Source organism: Sebastes umbrosus, chromosome 9 (assembly GCF_015220745.1).
Source record: "Sebastes umbrosus isolate fSebUmb1 chromosome 9, fSebUmb1.pri, whole genome shotgun sequence".
Lineage (NCBI taxonomy): Eukaryota > Metazoa > Chordata > Actinopteri > Perciformes > Sebastidae > Sebastes > Sebastes umbrosus.
This window is the reverse complement of record NC_051277.1, coordinates 13494948-13514337: the sequence shown is the minus strand read 5'-3', so window position 1 is coordinate 13514337 and position 19390 is coordinate 13494948. Positions and strand designations below refer to the sequence as shown.

The following is a 19390-nucleotide window of genomic DNA, read 5'->3' as shown; positions in this document are numbered from 1 at the left end:
TATATTATCCAATCCTGGTTCAGTTTAAATATCCCTTAAATAAATCCCTACTGTATTCTGCTGCTTCCATCTGTTGTACCTATACAGTACGTCTTTCTAAAGTAATTCAGTTGCTCTTTCGGGTCTGTTGGGTTCAAATGTGACGTTGCCTTAAATAAAGTTAAGGAGCTTAACTGGGTTTTCTGTACCGGAGTCAATAAATAGAATGGTTGTAATTCACTGCAATAAAAAAGACACAGGTCTGACCTCTCTGCAGTGCAGGCTAAAAGTAGATTGAATTATCTGGCAGTATAGATTTGTCTGTGGCGTTTAGGCTTAACAGGCTAAAGATTTGTTTTATTGTAAGTCTTACTGTCTTAGTTCTACATATCCATTTCAAGAAAAAAAAAAGGGAGAAAACAATATGGTTTCCAATGTGTTTTTGATGTTGGTAGCCAAGCAGTTAAAGGGATATTGAGCTATATAGAAATAATTTACTTTGATTTAGAAGACATTAACAAGTCTTTACAGACAAACAATGGCAACTTTATGTATTATAGTAGCACAATTGTCAGGACTGAGGTCGGAGACAAGAAAGACAAAGACGGACTGAGCACCGTCACTGCAGTGCACGGTGTGTGTGTGTGTGTGTGTTTCAGACAGAGAGCGAGAGTGACAGACAATATTGCATGTTGAGATCATCACCGCTTGTGTTTAATGACGTCTGTGCTGTCTCGTCATCGTCTTGTCTTAGTCGTGGAAAAAAAGGTTGTTGACGAACACATTTCGTCATAGTTTTTGTGAACGAAATTAACACTACATCACACATCACAGTATGTACCTAAATACTTATAGATACTTATATTATAAGGGTGTTTACAGTACAGTTCTGTAAATGCACTTAAAGTATATATATATATATATATATATATATATATATCCACACACACTTGTAACAGCCTTTTATAATAAAGCTACCTACACTAGTGTTTAAATTCTCTAAGGGAAGACTATAGCAGAGGGGTAGAAAGTGCTGAAATACTTAAGGAGTGAAAGTGGGTGTAGAAAATATGGTCTTCATTTAAAAAAATATATTAGCCCATACATAACATCTAAATATGGTTATATTTATACAATATGTTTTTTTACACCACCCTGATGGTTTCGCAGCCATAGATATGCAGTGTATTGTACAGATAAATATGTAGAAGAGTTCCTTATGTCTTTTTTTATGGTGCTGCAGGAGTGTGCTGACAGCACTCAGGGGCTTAGTTTTGCAGATTAGCTCCACCTTCGCTGGAAACCTTTGGCTGAACCTCAGGAGACCTGAACCAGCTCCACCACACAGTTTAACAAACACAGACGAGCCCTCCACCCCCTCGATGCTCCAGTCAGTCAGTCTGTCTGTCCGCTGGTCTGTGTTGTTTGTGCTCACCCACATTTTATGTCTCCCATTATGTTGCTTGTTTGCTCCTTTTTCACTTTTCTGTGACAGATTTGTGATCATCTGTCATTCAAAGTATCTTCTTCGTTATTGTTTCCTCTCATGTTGTGTATTTGATTCACATGTTCTGTCTTAATACTTGTACGTGCACAAACACCAGCTGCAGTGGGGTGTTCAGGTGCTGCATCCTCTAGTGAACAAAATGGGCAATCCCATTACAAAATCACCTGTGGATAATATATAGAAACAGCCTAAGTAATATTTTAACAGGATAACAACTAGGGGTGGGAAAAAAAATCAATTCACCTATGTATCGCAATTTATTTCTTTGTGAAATAGATTTTTAAATGCCAGAATCTATGTATTTGCTTCATTTGAGTTTATGTGATGGTAGGAGGAAGTTACAGCTTTTATTGTTGTGGTCTGAGTAACGTGACATCATGTCTGTTCCATATCTGCCAGCCAAAACAAACAGCAGCTGGCTGTAGCGAGCCCGAAACGAAAAAGTAGAAAACGGTGGAGGGTCTACGTTGATACGACCTGCACTCTCACATGTTAAATCCAACGTGGTAAACACTACACATACAGTAGAGTATGGAAACACTTTGGGTTTCACACATTGACAGGAAAAGCAGAGCTATAGACATCATGGCTAAAGTTGCATGCTTTATGGACCGGAAACGTTATCGTATTTCGGTAACGTGCGGTCAAGCCAGCTGTCACTCTCATATCCGTGGTCAAAATCGGTCGACGCTACAACTGTAGAGCACCCATATACTGACATTTATGTTATATGCATTCAAATTGATGTATAAAGAGAACGGAGCTGACGGGAGAGCTAGCGACAGACTTGGCGAAGTGAGCGGAAGTATACACGTGTTTGTAAAAATAAGGTGTTAACAAAGGGAACTGTATATACAATATTCATACAGTATATGGAAATAAGATTGATTGGATTGGATTGTACAATAAGGAACTAATGGTATGCCAAACCAGGACTCCACTAAGACCACAGTCACCGCTGGTCTGTCATCAAATATTACTCCACACACTCGGTTCGTTAGGCGCATTTCGAGCTGGGCGACCGGTGGAGCAGACACTGGGAACATAATGATTTCATTGGCATTTAATATGTGATTTGAAATGGCTCTTATAATATATGCAATATTTTTGGGGGTGCGTGGTTTAACCTTATAGCAGTATATAGAGTGCTCAATTTTGACTTTGACTTTTGATTTTTTAGTGTTTTCTTACTAGTCTTACTAGTCTGTTTAATAAACGTCAAAATTAGTCATAAGGAACATCCCTGTCCAGACCCCTGCACTTAGTTTGTCAGACTTTTTAAAAAGCCAGACAGTTTAGAGCTGATTGGGTTTAATGTACTCCCAGTCCGGGAATGTTACATCAACACAGAAACACCCCACTATGACTCCATTCACACTTCTCTCCAGTACTGAGGGGCAGCTGGTGGCTGACCTTTAAATATTTTATGAGCTTCAATCCGCTGACAGGAATGTTTTGTCAGTGGCTTTCTTAATGACTGCAGGGAGTAAACAGACTCGAGCTCCATTAGGACCAACGGTCGTTGTGCTTTCTCATATTATCAGCGGCTATGTTTACACGTATGTACATTAACTTGGCTCTTGGCTGAATTGTTAAACTGTTATGATGCACTTTTTGATTCCCTGCAGCTGAGTGTCCCATTCATGTTGCCACAAATAAACCTCTTAACAGAATATTTCTGTCCACTTGTGATGTCCCGCCCACTACTCGAGCAGCCTGCCAGCTATAAACCGATGTGGCTTTTCTGGCGCCTCCGCCTTCGCTTGTTGCCGTGGCTTCTGTTGATATCAGGATGTACCCGTAATACTGTGCAAGACCAGAAAGAAGCCAGGCATCTTAACAGCGTGTCTCATTACCTGAGCTTATCCAACTGTGTTTTCATGCATCAACTCAGAATCAGTTCGCCTGAGTCACCAGATTGGCAGTGCATGCAAATGCGGCAATTTGCTGTATCATGTCCGTCTCCTCCTGCTCAGTATTTCTTCCTATTTTTTCCTTTTCTGTGATTCTTTCTTTCACTTTGCTCCATCAGTTTTTCATCATTCCCCTTGTATTTCTTCTTCCCTCCTCTCTGTGTGACTGGATGAGAGCTGACAGACTCCAGTAGACCCTCTCAGCAGCGTCGCCCATTAGCTCCGTCATGCGTTCAACGCGCCTCACCTCCCCGACTGAGTCTATTATAGACCAAAGTCGGCAGGCCCGCCGCAATCCTGAAGACAGTGCCAGGGAGTTTTCAGACTGGTGGCAAATCAGTCTCATGCTGATATAATAATCTGCTCTGGATTAATGAATGCATGGTTACACTGGTGTTCTGACCTTACATGTGTAAGAAGAAGGTGGGAAAATCTGCACCCTTATGTTCTTGTGTCTCCATGTGAGCTAATGTTTTGACCCAACACATTCCTGTACATTTGCGATGTTCATTATTTTCTTATTTGAAGGTGACGATGTGATCCAATTTAGTTAATAAGTAGGAGAACAGCAGCATGAAACAATGAAAGAACAGCTCACATGGTGACATAAGGGCATACTGGTGCAATTTCCCCACCTTTCTGCTACATGCTGCAGGTCCTTTCTCACTTGACAAGTCCATCCAATTAAGTTTATAGGTGATGATATTAAATGTAAATGCAGTTACACGATGCAACAGTGGTGCTAGTCTTCAATCTGAGCAATTTTTTTTGCTGTCGGATAGCTGGGATAAACTATGCTACATTTATGTGTCTGGGAAAATATAATTATCTGGCACCAAGTAGCAGACCAGGTCATGCATGGATCTTCATTCTCAAGCCCCTTGCTATTAAAGCGAGACTTAACCTTTACGACTTATTTTAAGACCGTAATCTTGGATAATGGAGCCTCCCGGCAACACTCAATGGCCCATGTTAAAGCTTGCAATTTGCAATCTCTTATACCGTATGCCCAAAGTGGGGTTGGACTTTGGAGGCAGATGGACTAGACAGTTGCTGATGATAATGATCAACATGCCAAAGCATGGAGTATAGAAGCAAATAGACAAAACCTTTTTTTGACCACAGCCGCTGACGCCATATTGGACTGAAAATGCTTATTATATTTATGATATTGTATTGTTCAATACAGGCTATTTCGGTAGAATATGACAGTAGAATAGAAATTATTTTGTTTTACTTTTGTATGGCACTTTGTAGGCGGACGTTTTACTGCCACCTGGTAATCGTTTTCAGTCCAAAAATGATGGAAGCGTAGCTTTGCTGCTGGGCGCTGATGTTGCAATGGAGCGAACAATTGATTTTCACTTCTTGACAATTACGTTCTTTGATCATGTGCTCGCATGAATGTGACCACATTAAATTTTAGCTCGTACACTCACAAGACATGATCGCATATGCAACAATTTCTGTCGCAGTCTGGAGTCCTGATATGACCTGCCTACGAATGAATACAGTAAATGAAAACCATTAAAGCTCCAGGATGTGTTAACTTTGGCTCTTGCGAAATAGACAGCTGGCCGAATTATTCAGAGGAGAGAAACCATAATGGATTTATGGTGGTGTGGAGATTCTGTGCCTTTGTGGAGGCTGCAGAAGTTATTACATCATGTGTTGTAGAGAGCCAAATTTAACGTTTAGATCCAGTCCCATCGGTAGGGCACCAGTTGGGGTCCAACAGATGGTGTGTGTGTGTGTGTGTGTGTGAGGGAGAGTTTGCCAGTTCATGTATTGATGGTATATTTTTGTATGGTTTGTATAATTCAGACGCTTGAGAAACAGTTGTCCCGTTGTCATGCAATCATTTAAAAATACTGAATACTAGTGGCTGAAGGCCTGTTTATTCTATTTCACATTTCATACAGACATTATGCCATGTATAAATAACAATGACAGTAGATTGTAGTCAAGTCAAGTTTATTTATATAGCACATTTAAAAACAACTGGAATTGAACAAAGTACTGTACAAATAAGTAAATGCAACCCTGTCTACTACAAAATGATGTTCCCATACAACTAAACTGCATTCTCAATTACGTTTCGAGGGAAACTTATTTTCTCCCGCAATGGGGTTGCAGTTTGAAATAGTTTTAAACACGTGATTAACGTTGTCAATTGAAACAAAACAAAACAAAAAAAACGCAACAGTAGTACTTGGTTAGGTTTCGTATAAAAACATCACGATTTGGCTTAAAATCACTACGTTTGTTTCGTTATTTAAGTTACAGACGTAAATTGAAATAAGTTAACGTTGGGACACGAACAGCGGCCTCCTGGGTGAAAGTCCTGTGTTTGTTTGACCCATCCACCACCCCGACCGTCTCCCTACGCGGACTTCTGCAACAAAATATGTTTCCCTGAAAACGTAATTCATTCACAATGCAGTTTCGTTGTATGGGAATGTAACTTTTAGGAAACAGGGCTGGTGAACGGCACAATAGTGAGTAAAACATCATCAAAGCACCAAAAACAACAATAAATGGCATTGGGAAAATACAAGGCAATATCATAATATGTGCAGAAAAAAAACCTTTTAAGATCAGTTTATACAAAAATTTTTTTTATAAAAGATTATAAAATATTAAAACCACTAAGAGCAACTAAAGGCCATTGGAAATATGTAGGTCTTAAGTTTTAGGGATCCATGCATTTTGTAGAATTAAAGACTCTTCATTCATATTTAGTGTAGGTTTCTAAAATAAATCTTAAGCTGTATTTGTTGATGTTGTAATATTAAACACAAAAATTTCATTGTCTTGGACTCAAGATAGATTTAATATACAATGCCATAGATTTAATATGATTTACTGTGATTTGCTTTTTAAGCCGGGGTCCATTTTATCCAAACATGTAGATATTACAGATTAACCCTCTATGATTAAAAATGTAGGCAAGCTTAACATGTGTATGTGTGTGTGTGTGTGTGTGCATTTATTTTCTTTGCAAGTGCATAGATTATGTGCCTTTCAGGGGACGCTTCTGTCTGAAGCACTTCGCGACATCTTCTTCTGACGTCTACCAGCAGAGTCCTGCCCCCTCATGTATCCATGTGAAACTCGATAAAGGCCATATCTCCTTTATTCTACTGTATATGTATTTGAAGATAAAGCTTCCTGACAGGCACATACATGAAGTTGTGCATGAAGATTATTCATCAGGACACTTTTCATAAATCATCCTGCTCAAATAGTCTATACAGCTGACCTTTAACCTTGTTCTCCAGCAACCTCTGGATCCTATCTCTTCATATTAGCAAGTTGATCCATGGAAACATGGTGCTGTGCTAAGAACTTTCAGTCAAAATCCAAATATCAAGAGATGATGTTGATAATGATAATTGTGATTATAGATAACGAAGATAAGAAATAGAGGCCATGATGGTGACACTTTTATCAAGGTCTGCCTCTTTAATCCTCATCCTTAATCCTCATCATTTTTGCTTCGTCGTTTTCCAGAACGTGTCTTTTACGAAGGTCAAAAGGAAGGACACCATGATGTATGGATATACAATGATAACGAGACACTGAAGTTGTGAACATAAGGAACACAAGTGTGATATCTTCTGGTAAAAGTGTGGTCTTATTAAAGGACTAGACATTTCCATATTCATAAATGATCTTTGAATGCGTGAGTGTGAATCTTATGCTTCAGTGTGAGCCTCTTACTTTAAGAGCATTGCACTGTGGTTTGTACAATAGTTGTTTTCAAGAGTAGGTGGTCCTAAAAGTGGGTCGTGTCTAGAAGGTAAAATCCAAATTGCGAAACTCTCGCAAGATGGTTAAGGTTAGGCATTGACCTTGAATGTTTAAGGTTGGGATAGGTAGTGGTAGGTAGCGAGTCTTGCAAGACTTTTCGGACATTTCCGCAACTTGGGGGATACAATCTAGACACGACCCTGAAAGTGTCCAGAAAGTCCAGCTTTTACATGTTTTTTTGGGAAGAAAAGTCAAGTTTACTACATTCATTGTTTATCAGCAAAATCATTGTGCATCCTTGAGATCTAGTGAAGGTGTAGAATGATTGAGCATTAAACCACTGGCGACAATATGCATTGCATCCCCTTGTACCTGTGTAAATGCTCAACATACAAACAAAACAGGAACTCGCTCTTAAAAACATTGCAAGTGAAAAAGCTTCAAGGAAAATAGCAACCGTTTTGGGGTTAAAATGATCTAAATATGAGCACCATTTGTTATCTCGAGGTAATAGGATAGGCTAAGTCATTATGACAAGGTAATGGCCTGATATCTCAAGATAATGGGCCTGAAAATATATATTAGTAACCATGACTGTGCTCAGTTTCTGTATGAAAATTCAACTAACTTTCAAGGGATGCTAGAAGTCTGTCGTCACGGCTGTAAGTAGGAAGCATTAATCCATATCACAGTTTACTCTAACGATGCAGTCCAGTGTTTGTGTTGAGCATCTTGAACATATGTCATCTGTTGGAACGTAATCCATGATGCAATATACTCTAAGTCAATGTTTACATGATTGCATGTTTGTTTGGTCTTGTGTGTTTGTGTGTGTGTGAGTGTGTTTGTGTGAGTCAGAGTGAATATTGTGTAAGACGATTATGCGCATCAGTATTATTCTGGATGTCACAGAACTGGGTTTACATATAATGAAAGAACACACATCTTTATGTATGTGTGACATTTGTAACTACTGTAGGGTGAATCTGTTTCTCCTTTGTTGCTTATTTCACAGCAGAAAATTCATGCATTCATGCTGCGTAACACAACATGCTCTAAGTATTGTCTGAGGCTATGAGCTCTGCCCTTTGTGGTATTATTCATAGTGTAGATAATATAATGATTTGGTTCATTTTGCTGTTGGATTTGTGCAGAGGCGTGTCAGCTTTAGTTGTCCACATGATGAACTGGTTCTGACGGCTGCCCATATGGCTGAAGCATAATGGGTTTTGTTATTCACGGGCTAAATCCGCAGGTCTTGATCTTCCTCGGTCTCCTGCTGACCTCTCTGTCAGGCCGACCTTCACTGTGCATCCCGCCTGCACGGCTGTGGAAATGTATATTCACTCAACAGTCAAAACATGTTCCATCACTGTTTTGGTTGAATTCTGCACAAGTAATATAAAGTATGAATGAAAATGTATAAAAAAAAACAGGTTTGTTAGAGGTTACATCCTTCCACGATGCATTATTTCTTACTGGCAACCCAGGATTTTCTCTATTTTTAGAGTGTGTGGATGTTTTACTTAACAAAATTAAAATGAGTTAATGCTGCAACGCAGGACAGAGTAATCTTCTTTTCATGTGAAGAGCAAAAGCTTTGCATTGCACTTCTGGTGCAAATGAACAGCCAGTTGCCTATGAAATATTCAGCCCGGTCTCATTCCCAGGGCATCAAATACCGACGTCGGTGTTCTTTGACATTTTGCTGACTTTTTTTTCAGACTTTTTGGGACATTTCTCAGAATTTTCTTCTGCCTTTCTTCTGGCTTTTTTTTGGGACATTTTTTGTTTTCTTTTTCGACATTCAAACATTATTCAGACTTTTCTTCTGCTTTTCTTCCATTCTCATTCCCAAAGGCGTCAAATACCGATACTTTGTCACGGCCATCGGTGTCCTTTTTTTTTTTTTTTTTTTACATTTTTCATACTTTTCTTCTGCCTTTTTGACCGCACAAGACACCCTTTAGTGTCTATATGCGATGCACCGGGCTTTCCAATTGTCAACCCATCTACAGCAACAGTAAACTTCCGAGAAAGTGTGCCAGAAGTGTTGTGACGTAGTTTGTGGAGCAAATGGCTCACACAAGGAGGGCGGGAGGGGAGGTGGATGGGTCCAGCAAACACAAAGCTTTCATCCAGGAGACCGCTGTTCATGTCCCGTGCGTTACGTTTCACTTTCACGTTACAATCCGCTGTTTGTTTGAGCCCGTATTTACAATGTCAAGTCACATTTTCACTGTACAAACATAGTAATTTTAAGCCCAAACATGTTGTTTTTTCCTAAATCTAAGTGTTTTTGTTTAATTCACAAGTTTGAGATATACAAATCATAATAGTGAAATCCAGTAGTTATATGAAGCAATACATGAAACTCTCCATAGTCCTTTTATAAAAATGTGACTATGAAAGTTTTTCTTACACATCACCTGGTGGTAACATTACTTCCACTTTATATATTACAGCATTTACAACTTTGTGGTTATCACAGTGAATCATAAACAACTGCTGAATTGAAACCTGTTTGTTTATTTATTGATTTATTACTTACCTTCACTTATCCATGAGAACTATTGGGAAATATTCCACCTTTCACAAGTAATACATGGCCAGAAATACTAATATAATAACAGCGTTTTCAAGTTTATCTCTTTATTATTATTATTATTCTAAGCCCTGGGTATTGCATATAATATGAAGAGGCAGCTTTGAAAGGCAGTTCAGAGAAAACTAATTTAAAGCCTGTCTACCCTTTGCTAAATCCAAGATTATTGCCCCCAAAGTCTGGTGTGGCACACACAGAGCCGGCCAATTGCTAGACTTCAAATGTCAAAGAAAATTGTGTCATTTGCATAATTTTGATTTGGTTTAGTACGTCTATGTTAATGTAATCTACAGAGTCCGCTGACAGCATGAGTTGTTTTATATTTGTAATTAAAACTTAAGCCTATAATAATATACATGATTATGTCAATTTGTTAATTGTGATCCTGTATCTGCAGGGACTCTCTGCATGTATGGTTACATGAATGTCAGCGCTGCAGGCCAGATGCCGGTGATGGAGGAGCTTGTCAGTGAGAGGTAAGAAGAACTAATCAACATTTATGAAGAATAATCAGTGGATTTGTGATTGAACACTTCCTGACAATTGTCAAACGGTTTGATGCACAGCACATCAAAACAATTAGATAACTCAGTCAAATGCAAACTTTATATTTAGTATTTCTGTTTTAAAAAAGTAGATAGACTAGAGTTATTTTGCATGCAACCTTTTTAAATATTTCATGGGTGTGCAAGGAACGGCATTCACTGTTTCTTTGGCAACAGTTGCAGCTGTTCTCAATGGTTTTGCTTTGAAAGGTCAGTAGCGACCAAGGTCAAAGTTGAAATGATTTGAATGTTGAACGCTCTGTAGCAATTTTGAACGGTGCGTCACACCAAGGGTAGCGATCCCGTGTAGTCTGGCGGCACTGTTCTCCGCATAGAGAAAAAAAAGCGCAGAGCGATTTTGCCGCTGATCATGTCTGGGTCTGTAATCTGACGGAAAGAAGACAGAAATCTTGCACATTGTTGGTCACTTGTACTTTCTATTTAGTTTTGACGTGTCTGTTTTTATAGTTAGTCTAATGAGCACTCCTGTTTTTCATTATGTCATTCATTTTGTCAGTGGCGGCTGATTGAAGCTTATATGCAAGAGGAATTCTATTGTATTCCTGTATTTGTGAATGACAGCATTACGTTTGCATTTTTACAAATGGATGAGTGATCTCAGTTTGTACGGATGCCGTGAGGTATTTCTGGTGTCTTTTCTAATGAGTGCACTCCCAGACTTGTCAAGTCAAGTTAATTTTATTGACAGAGCTCAATATCCTGAATCACAAATTTGCCTCAAGGGGCTTTACAATCTGTACAGCATACGGCATCCTCTATCGTTAGACCTTCGACTTCCCTGAGTGATTTTTACTTACAGACATGTGACAAACAAAATTAAATAAGCCAACATAGTATCTTCGTAAAGTTTGAAGCACCCTAACAAAATATTTTTCCTCATTTGCTGTTTTCATTATGGTAGTACCTAATGTGTTGCCTCAAAATGTCTAATCCGATTCGGCCGATATCTGGTGACTGTAAGGCCACAGCATCATTTTCATATTCACCAAACCACTCAGTTACTCCTGAGTCTTACCTGATGAAGGTGCACTGACATATTGAAAATGTGTGCATCTGAATTGTTCATATGTTCATCCATCCACACAAACTGGTTGTCTGTTCTAAAAGACTCTTTATCTGTGAAAAATAGCTGCTGCATTGCTTAGTAAACCCGTCTCAGAGGTCTGCGGATTCAAAATGAATCGACTGCCCCGATTCCTTCTTCAAGGGCATTCTCATCTTCAGATTTGTGGCTCAGCTAAGGAAACAATAGAGTGTGGGATTTCTGATGCTCGGCTCGCTGCCTCTGTAGTTATCTCGCCTTCAGGCTTGTTGGTTTGATTGAAACAGGGATCCTGCTGAAACTGCTGGGTGGTCTTTTTCTCACTGCTTTGGAATGTAAAGATTCATTTTATAGCTTCCTCCGCCTGGCTAACGTCTTTTTAGCTCCGAAGCTGAGAGAGAAATATTTTACACTTTTCTTAAACCATCACTGTAAAAGTGCAGTCGGACCAATTTTTTTTCTGACTGCTTGCTTTAACTCACAGACTGATAAGAAAATAGAAAAATATGCATAGAGTGAAAGAAACACAATAAATGCAGAAGTACAGTACAGCACTAGTATGTCTCTGTTGTTGTATTCCTACACTAAATATCTTGACACTGATAAGAACAATTTTGCTCTTCCTTCCTCTTTCTGTCAAAGGCTAGTTTAAGCTTGTTGTGTGTTGTTGTGTATTTATTTTGTTGTTACCATGGCAACAACTATACTCTTTCTAAAAAAGCTGTGCAGGAGATAAGAGCCCAGTAGGAGAACACAAACATCCCTCAACAGCTAAACAACTGTTTAGTTTTAATTATTCCTCGACTCTGCAAACATCTCATTAGCTTTTGGAATTTAGTGTTTATCTAGTAAATGTCATTATCATCAATCAGTCAGCTCAGATTCTCAATGCAATATGCAGTAATATGGAGCCTCCCGCTGCCTTGAGAGAAACCTGATGGCTCTGGCCAGCAGGTATGATTTATGACTCACACCTGCCCACGCAGTGCCCTACTTACATACATACATACATGCATACATAGTGTCACATATGTTAAGAATGGTTACATATGTGTTACTATGTTGTCTGTTTGGTTGATGACACCGATCAAGACAAGTGACGCACTTTCATGCATTAAAACAGAATGACAGAAGATCCATTAAAGCAAGAAGTCAGTAGCCATGTTTCCATCCGCATATTTTTATTCAAATTTAAAGTATCTCATTAGATTTGAAGTACGTGCGAAAGACAAATTCCGATATAAAGAGAGGCTGACAAAGGCAAAGGGGAGATATTTTAGTTAGTTAATGATATCTAACTTAGGAAGACGACTTGTTTTGTTTCCTCTTCGCAACCTCTACTTCTTCTTCTACTCTGTTTACTGGTGGATTACAGCCATGCGTAGCGTTTAGCGCCAACTTCTGACCAAACTACGCTTTGTGTAGCTGAGTTTATTCGCTCTAAACCAGTTGATGGAAACACGCCTAATTCGCATTTCTTTTTTTGCGACTTTTCAAAAGTTTGCTTGAAATTTGCTTCTAAATTAAAAGGAAACACGGTTAATGTGATGTAAGTTAAAATGACATTAAGGAAAAAAAAACGTAATATACATCCTATAGACACACACTCAAACACAGAATACATTACTATTGAGGGGGACATCATGTTTAATGCCAATTTAGCATAATTAGCATACTTCTTAATCTTCAACCCGCTATTTCTTAATTAGTGGAAACACTATATGTTGTTGCTGCTGGAGGCTGAAACCTATATTAGTCATATCACACATGCTGCATTGCATGCAAGCAACATGGCATCACATTACTGTCTTATCTCTCCTTAACCATACATCTAGCCTGAGCAGTTTACTGTATGTGCTGGAGTTTGTCCTCTGGCTCATATGATTCCCGGTCACACCTTATAACATCAGTTCCTGTGCCAAATGTGGTCCACATTATGTTCACTTTGCTGCGTGGGATTCTGAAAATTTAATAAGATACAGTAGCATCACTCTGCAATGATAACCAAGGAAGTGCCCAATTGGATGGGTTTACTAGTATCTTAACAGGACATTAGGGTCGTATAGTTGTCGTGTCACATGTTTCTTTTTTTGCAGCCAGATTTAAACATAGCACCATTTTTTTCTCCCAAATTCATAGTCATTTATTAACTATATCGTACACACTCTGTTTCAAATTGTACCTTTAAAAATTGCACCAAAATGAACTATTAAATGCATACACTTACTTACACTTAAGATTTCATAAGCATATCTTTATTATCATTGCCAAAAAGGATGAAACTGTCCGTGTACAATGTGGAATCACTTGGGTTCATCCTTTGACTTAAAGAAAAGAATAAAAAAAATATACATGCAAATCTTTTATATACAGCGTGTATAATATGTTAAGCTGGTTTAAGCTGTAGTATTTGCAGCGTAAAATGCCTTAGAGCTAAGAATCTTAATTTTTAATGAGCCAATGTGGCTCCTAATGCGTAACCCAGTTCTTCTGCAGCCTTGGAATGTTACGATTGGTGGAGACCGTTTAGCAATGCTTTGTTTTAGCTTGTCAAGGGGGCGAGATGATGCATTTTTCATGTTGTACATTTTACGAAAATAATGTGGAGATGGTTTTGAGTAACTTCTCATATGATCATATTTATCACATACATTTAATTGGCACCTTTAATTGCCAGGTCCATTACACCATATTTACACCAGAATATGGACCATCTTCCAGGTGTGATGCCAAGCAAATATTAAATTATAGGTAATTGTGATTTGCTTTTGTAAAGTACATCCCACAATTACAGCATGTACTGTTGTGTATGTAGTGCTCCAGCTTTACACTCATTTTTTAAATGCATCCATTTTAGCGGCTACATATTTACAGTAATGCCGGTGTGGCTTGTTGAGCAGAAACTGTCTTTCCGTCACGGCACAATGTTGAATTGAAACAAAAGTGCCAGGTGATGTCTGCTGCACATGCTTTATCTAAAATTGATCTTTCTTCAGTTTGGCCATAGAGGAGTTTTATTTAGTTTATCTCTCAGTGCAGGTTTGAGGTATAGAAAGAGGAGTTTGGAACTGAACATTTAGAAGTTGCTCAAGTTTCATCAAAGATGCAAAGTTTTACAGTCGTTCTGCACTTTTTTCCATCCTGTATTTAAATCTAAATGCAGGATTTGTACATTCAATAGTTGTTTAATTAGAGAATTGTGTGGCAAATGGTGCTTCTATCTTGTCAGGCTCCAAGTAATGCGTTTGTGTCCGGCTCGCCAGACAATGGACCAATCAGCGTCTTGTGAGGAGCTACTGCAGCTATATGGGCGTGGTTTAGGTGTGTGAGACCCGATGAGACCATAAAGTGAGGCGACACGGAGAGGTGACTGTTACCGTAGATGTTGGAATAGAATCAGTTCAGAACTGGAGAGTATTCCTTTATTGAAAGAAGAGCAATAAAGAAATACTTTATTGCTCTGAAGGCGATGCTTCAGAGCCTTCAGGTGAAAGCATCGCACTGAAGGCGATGCTTTCACCTTCACTTAGTTTCGCCCTTGTTTGACTGACTCATGGCTCATCCAATCACCCAACAAGTATTTTTTCAAAGTGTCTGCCCTTTTCCAAACAATTTCCAATGATGGCTTCTCAGATAGTTCTGTGAAACAAACCATCTGACAGGATCAGGTTACCAGATTATTGCATTTAACTTTAAAATGTGGGCTACAAAATCTTCTTTCTAAATGCATGTTTCTAAAAGTCAATGAGTAATCGTGTTGAATAGTCATGATCTCAATATTGACCAAAATAATTATGATTATGATTTTTACCATCATAAAGCAGCCCTAATTCATATGCTAAATATGACAAATTAACTCAAATGTCCAATGGGATAAAATGATGAAGTGATGATATTTTGGACAGACATGGATGTTAACTGCATCTTGAGTGGTTGATGGAGGCATGCAACCACAATAATAATTCCAGTTTATAAACATGGAAAGAACACCATTAGGTCTTCCTCTCACTGGTGGGATGACAAAAGACAAGTTTCAGCAGCAGCAGATCTCATTCGGACTAAAGTATCTTGCCCTTGAAGAAGACCCTGAAACTTTACCAGCTAACACTGTGCGAAAGAAGAATATCCCTGCTGATATCTATTTTAGTGTCACACGATAGCTATCTTTAACAGATACTTCTATTTCACATGGCAAACACATCCTGCAATGTAGTAGCTCATGTCAGGGACTTTTATGCAAACATCGAGCGCGATCGTCCCGGAACAGGCCCCGCATGCTCGAGCCGTAAGTCAATACGATGCAGTCCGTCAGACTCAGAGCGATCAGATAGCAGCGAGCGTCTCTTTTCCCCTCCTCGAATCAGCTTTCCCTCTCGCTCTGCTGTTTACCTTCCCTCTCCTCACCACCTCAGGTGTCCTGTGACAGATCCAGTTTTCTGGATGATTGCTTTCTACGGGGAAGTTTCAGACAGCATGAAACTAAACAGAAAGATGAAAAGAGCCGGTCGCCTCCGCCCGCTTGTTTTGTTACAGTACATTTGTCTATTGTTTGCTCATTCATTCTACTGTTTGCTCACTCATTCGGTGCATTCATCCATGTAATCCAATCATGGACGTAGCAAGAGATGGATAAATGGTGTAAACTATGCCCTCCAGGTGATAATAATGACTATTTATTTATGAAGTAAAGCACGCAGGGGGTTGCAGGGTTTACCCTCCGCACCATTCAGAGATCTATTCATCATTTATCACCTCAAGCCACCTGTACATAATGTTGACACATTGATTCTTCACTGCAGCACAATCTGAGTCTCTTCTGCTTTATTTCTATCCCTCCATTCAAGTCCTTCTTATGCCGTTTGGTGGCTGTGTTGCAGAGTGCAGACTTGGCAGCCAACATCTTTTGCAATCACAGCCTGAATAATTCATTCAGAAACTGCTTATGTAATCTCAAAAAAAGAAATCCTCCATTCATATAAAAAAAAAGTATTTGCTGATGCATGAAGCTAAGCGTGCACACTCACAACTAAGTGCCTGTGCGTTCCATTCAACTCAGACAGGATGATATCTGAATCAAAGCACGCAGGGGTGATGCCGTCAAAATCTCCGGCGATGAAACTGACGTCTGTCAAGCCTCTGAATATGTTTTCCTCCCAGATGGACAGAAGTCGGCAGGAGGTGGAGAGAGTGTGTTTGTGTGTGTGGGTTGGGTGGGTTGACTGTGCCATTATACAGTGTTTCCAACCCGTTTCCATTCGTGCCCGACAAGGTGATTAATCCCATCTGTCACTGATAGCACTTGCAGGCGTGTGCCGGTCCAGCCTCCGAAGCCGCCCCCTGCTCTTTGATCCTCTGCTTTCAGGAAAACAGCAAACATCCTGCAAGATCCTCAATCTGCCTGTTCTTTCACACAACTCACGGCACCTCGTCCACACAGATTGACCATGGGTGTGGCTACTATTGAGGAAATGGTTGTGTCCTTGGTGGTTTTTGGGGGAAATCTGGGGGCATGAATGGACTACGTTTTTTAAAGGTTCTAAGTTTTCTAAGGAGGCTTTCACATGAGGGACCCGGGCCATGATCCGAGTACACTTGACCCCAAAGTCCGGTTAGTGTGATTAGTGTGAACGCTCCGTACCGTACCCGTGGCCGAGTTCACTTGAAAAAGTGGTCTGGAGTACGGTTCATGTGCACTCAGGTACGGTTCACATCAGGTGTGAAAGCCAACTATACCACATCCTCTGAAATCCATATATAGGCGCGCAGCATGCGACGATCTCATCCTCTGAACTGCACAGCCATAACTGATAAAGCAGGAAGGCAGGCAAGAGGGTTCCTTAAAATATAAACAATAGTAGGCATTGAGGTTGAATGATTTTTGTTATTTAATTTAGCTAATTTAGTGGTCTGCCTCTGAAGAAACCGAGTGAAACCAAGCCAACGTTGATATTTTTTTCCTTATTTTTGTTACATAACTTGCATTCTTAACTAAAGCCAGTTACATAACAAATTGACTTATTTTACGTAACAAATGTACTTATTTTAACCCAAACCATGATCTTTTCCTAAACCTAATCAAGTCGTTTTGATGCCTAAACGTACTGTAACCAAATAGTTTTTAGGTTTAGTTTTTGTAAATCTAAAAACAATAGAAGGAATGCGTGGAGCTGTCATTTTGTATTAATTTTTGATACTATGATTTTGTTCTTAAGAGAATTCTCCTTGTTGCCAGATGGAAAAGGACAAGCAAGAATAAAAACAAACAAAAGTGCCTAAAGCAGAAGAAAACCCACAAGACACTGCACATATTCACCTCCTTGACTGTATTCTGCAGTTTGCTGGTTTCCATATCAAATAGGCTCTAAAAAAAAACTGTTAAAATGTTCAGTTGTAGAACACAAATCAATCTTGAATTTTAATTTCTACCTTCAGTAAGCAGTGTTCTGCAGGTACCCACTTTCACCCTGGCTTTCTGAATGAAATGCGAGGCGTTGTGCAGAATATTTTAATCTTCACTTCCCTGCTTTCATCCTTCACCAAGCACAAGACTCTCACTGCCATTTATCACTCGGGGGGGGAAAGCTGCATGTTCATTCTGCAGCACTAATACAGGACAAAAGCAGGATAAATGAAAGAAGTGGAACTCAAAAGCTACTTTCACAAAATGCCTCTCCTGCTTTGGATACAGAGAAGATTTAAACTTGTGTCATTTTCTTAACCCACAGCCGAGGAGAAATGGAAGAATGGTTCTTCGCCAGCTTCCCCACTGAAACCAATATGTCATATTTCATGTCAGAGTGCAGAACAATTAGCTAATTTGTGCTGACAGTGGCTCTGAGCTGAAGTCTGCCCAGTGTTTTCACACAGAGTTGTTCTCTTTCATACACACATGCTACGGACTGCTGCAGAGAGTGTTTGTGATCTTATTGACACACACACACAGATTTCCACTGTGATCTTTTTCTTTTTTTGAGACACCCAGAAACACAATCACATTATGATATCTCTGCAAACACACAAACGTATCCTCATAAAACGTTTCTTATGATATCTTACGAAAAGTTATTCCTCGTTGGGTTCTCCTCAGTGGGCGACCTCTGAGAAGTGAAGACAATGCTGAAGTGCCTTAAACTTGCATTCTTTCTAATCCTTTTTTTTTGCAGTGTTTATTCCAGTCTAAAATCAACAATTTCAGAGGTCTAACCTGTTGTGAGCCCAGTTGACCTTTTCATACACTCATATATAGATTTTTACTTGAATAGGAAACTCTCACATTTAAATTCCAGCATGGAAAAACAGATTAACATAGCACACCGAAGACACAATGCACATCATGACATATATTAGACCTCTGTGTCATCAGTCATTTATGACTGACAATACAGTGTAGACTGGAGTGTGATGGATTATACCCTCACAAGGTTAAACAGGGCGTGTCAACATTCACGGCTACCTGTGGAGGTGGGAAATAGCCTTGTGCACACAGCGTCTCTGACCTCGCTGTGAGTGTGTGTGTATCAGCACTGTCAAACTTCTGTGAATAGAAATACAAACTTTCTGATTTGGTTTACTTCCAAAAACACCGCATGGAACTTTCCAATTTTTATAGCGAAAGTCTCCAGAGGACGGACAGTAATTTGTCTCAGAGTTGTATTTTCATGCCCCTTGCCTGAGAGCACTTTACGACAGTACGTGTCACTTTTTTAAAGAGACAAATCTGAAAGGCAAATTTCATCTCTTCTGTCGTGGAAAGAGCAGCTTGGTTATTGACCCCAAATTAACACTCATTTTTCCAAATCTATTTAATATTGGCTCCGGGGCGACACAGTAAGTAGGCTGGCTGTCCTTCAACTGGAGGACCTTCTCATATTAAGAATCCGCTGAAGTGCCCTTGAGCAAGACGCTGAGGTCCTACAGTCAGTCGTCTTAGAAAAGCACAAATGTGAGCTGCTAAAGCACAGACATTAGTTTGCGAGACACATCCTTAAAATGATTAATAGCTTTGTTTGTGTGAATTTGCATGGA

General features: G+C 39.4%; 1 protein-coding gene across 1 annotated transcript in view; it reads left to right on the top strand.

The window, feature by feature from the left end:
* htr4 (5-hydroxytryptamine receptor 4) overlaps nt 1–19390 on the top strand; it is a 132826-nt gene that overhangs the window by 42949 nt on the left and 70487 nt on the right. The window contains exon 2 of the mRNA XM_037779210.1: nt 10155–10233. Within this exon, the coding sequence (XP_037635138.1) occupies nt 10166–10233 (68 nt within the window). The 5' untranslated portion in view covers nt 10155–10165. The remainder of the gene's footprint in view (nt 1–10154; nt 10234–19390) is intronic.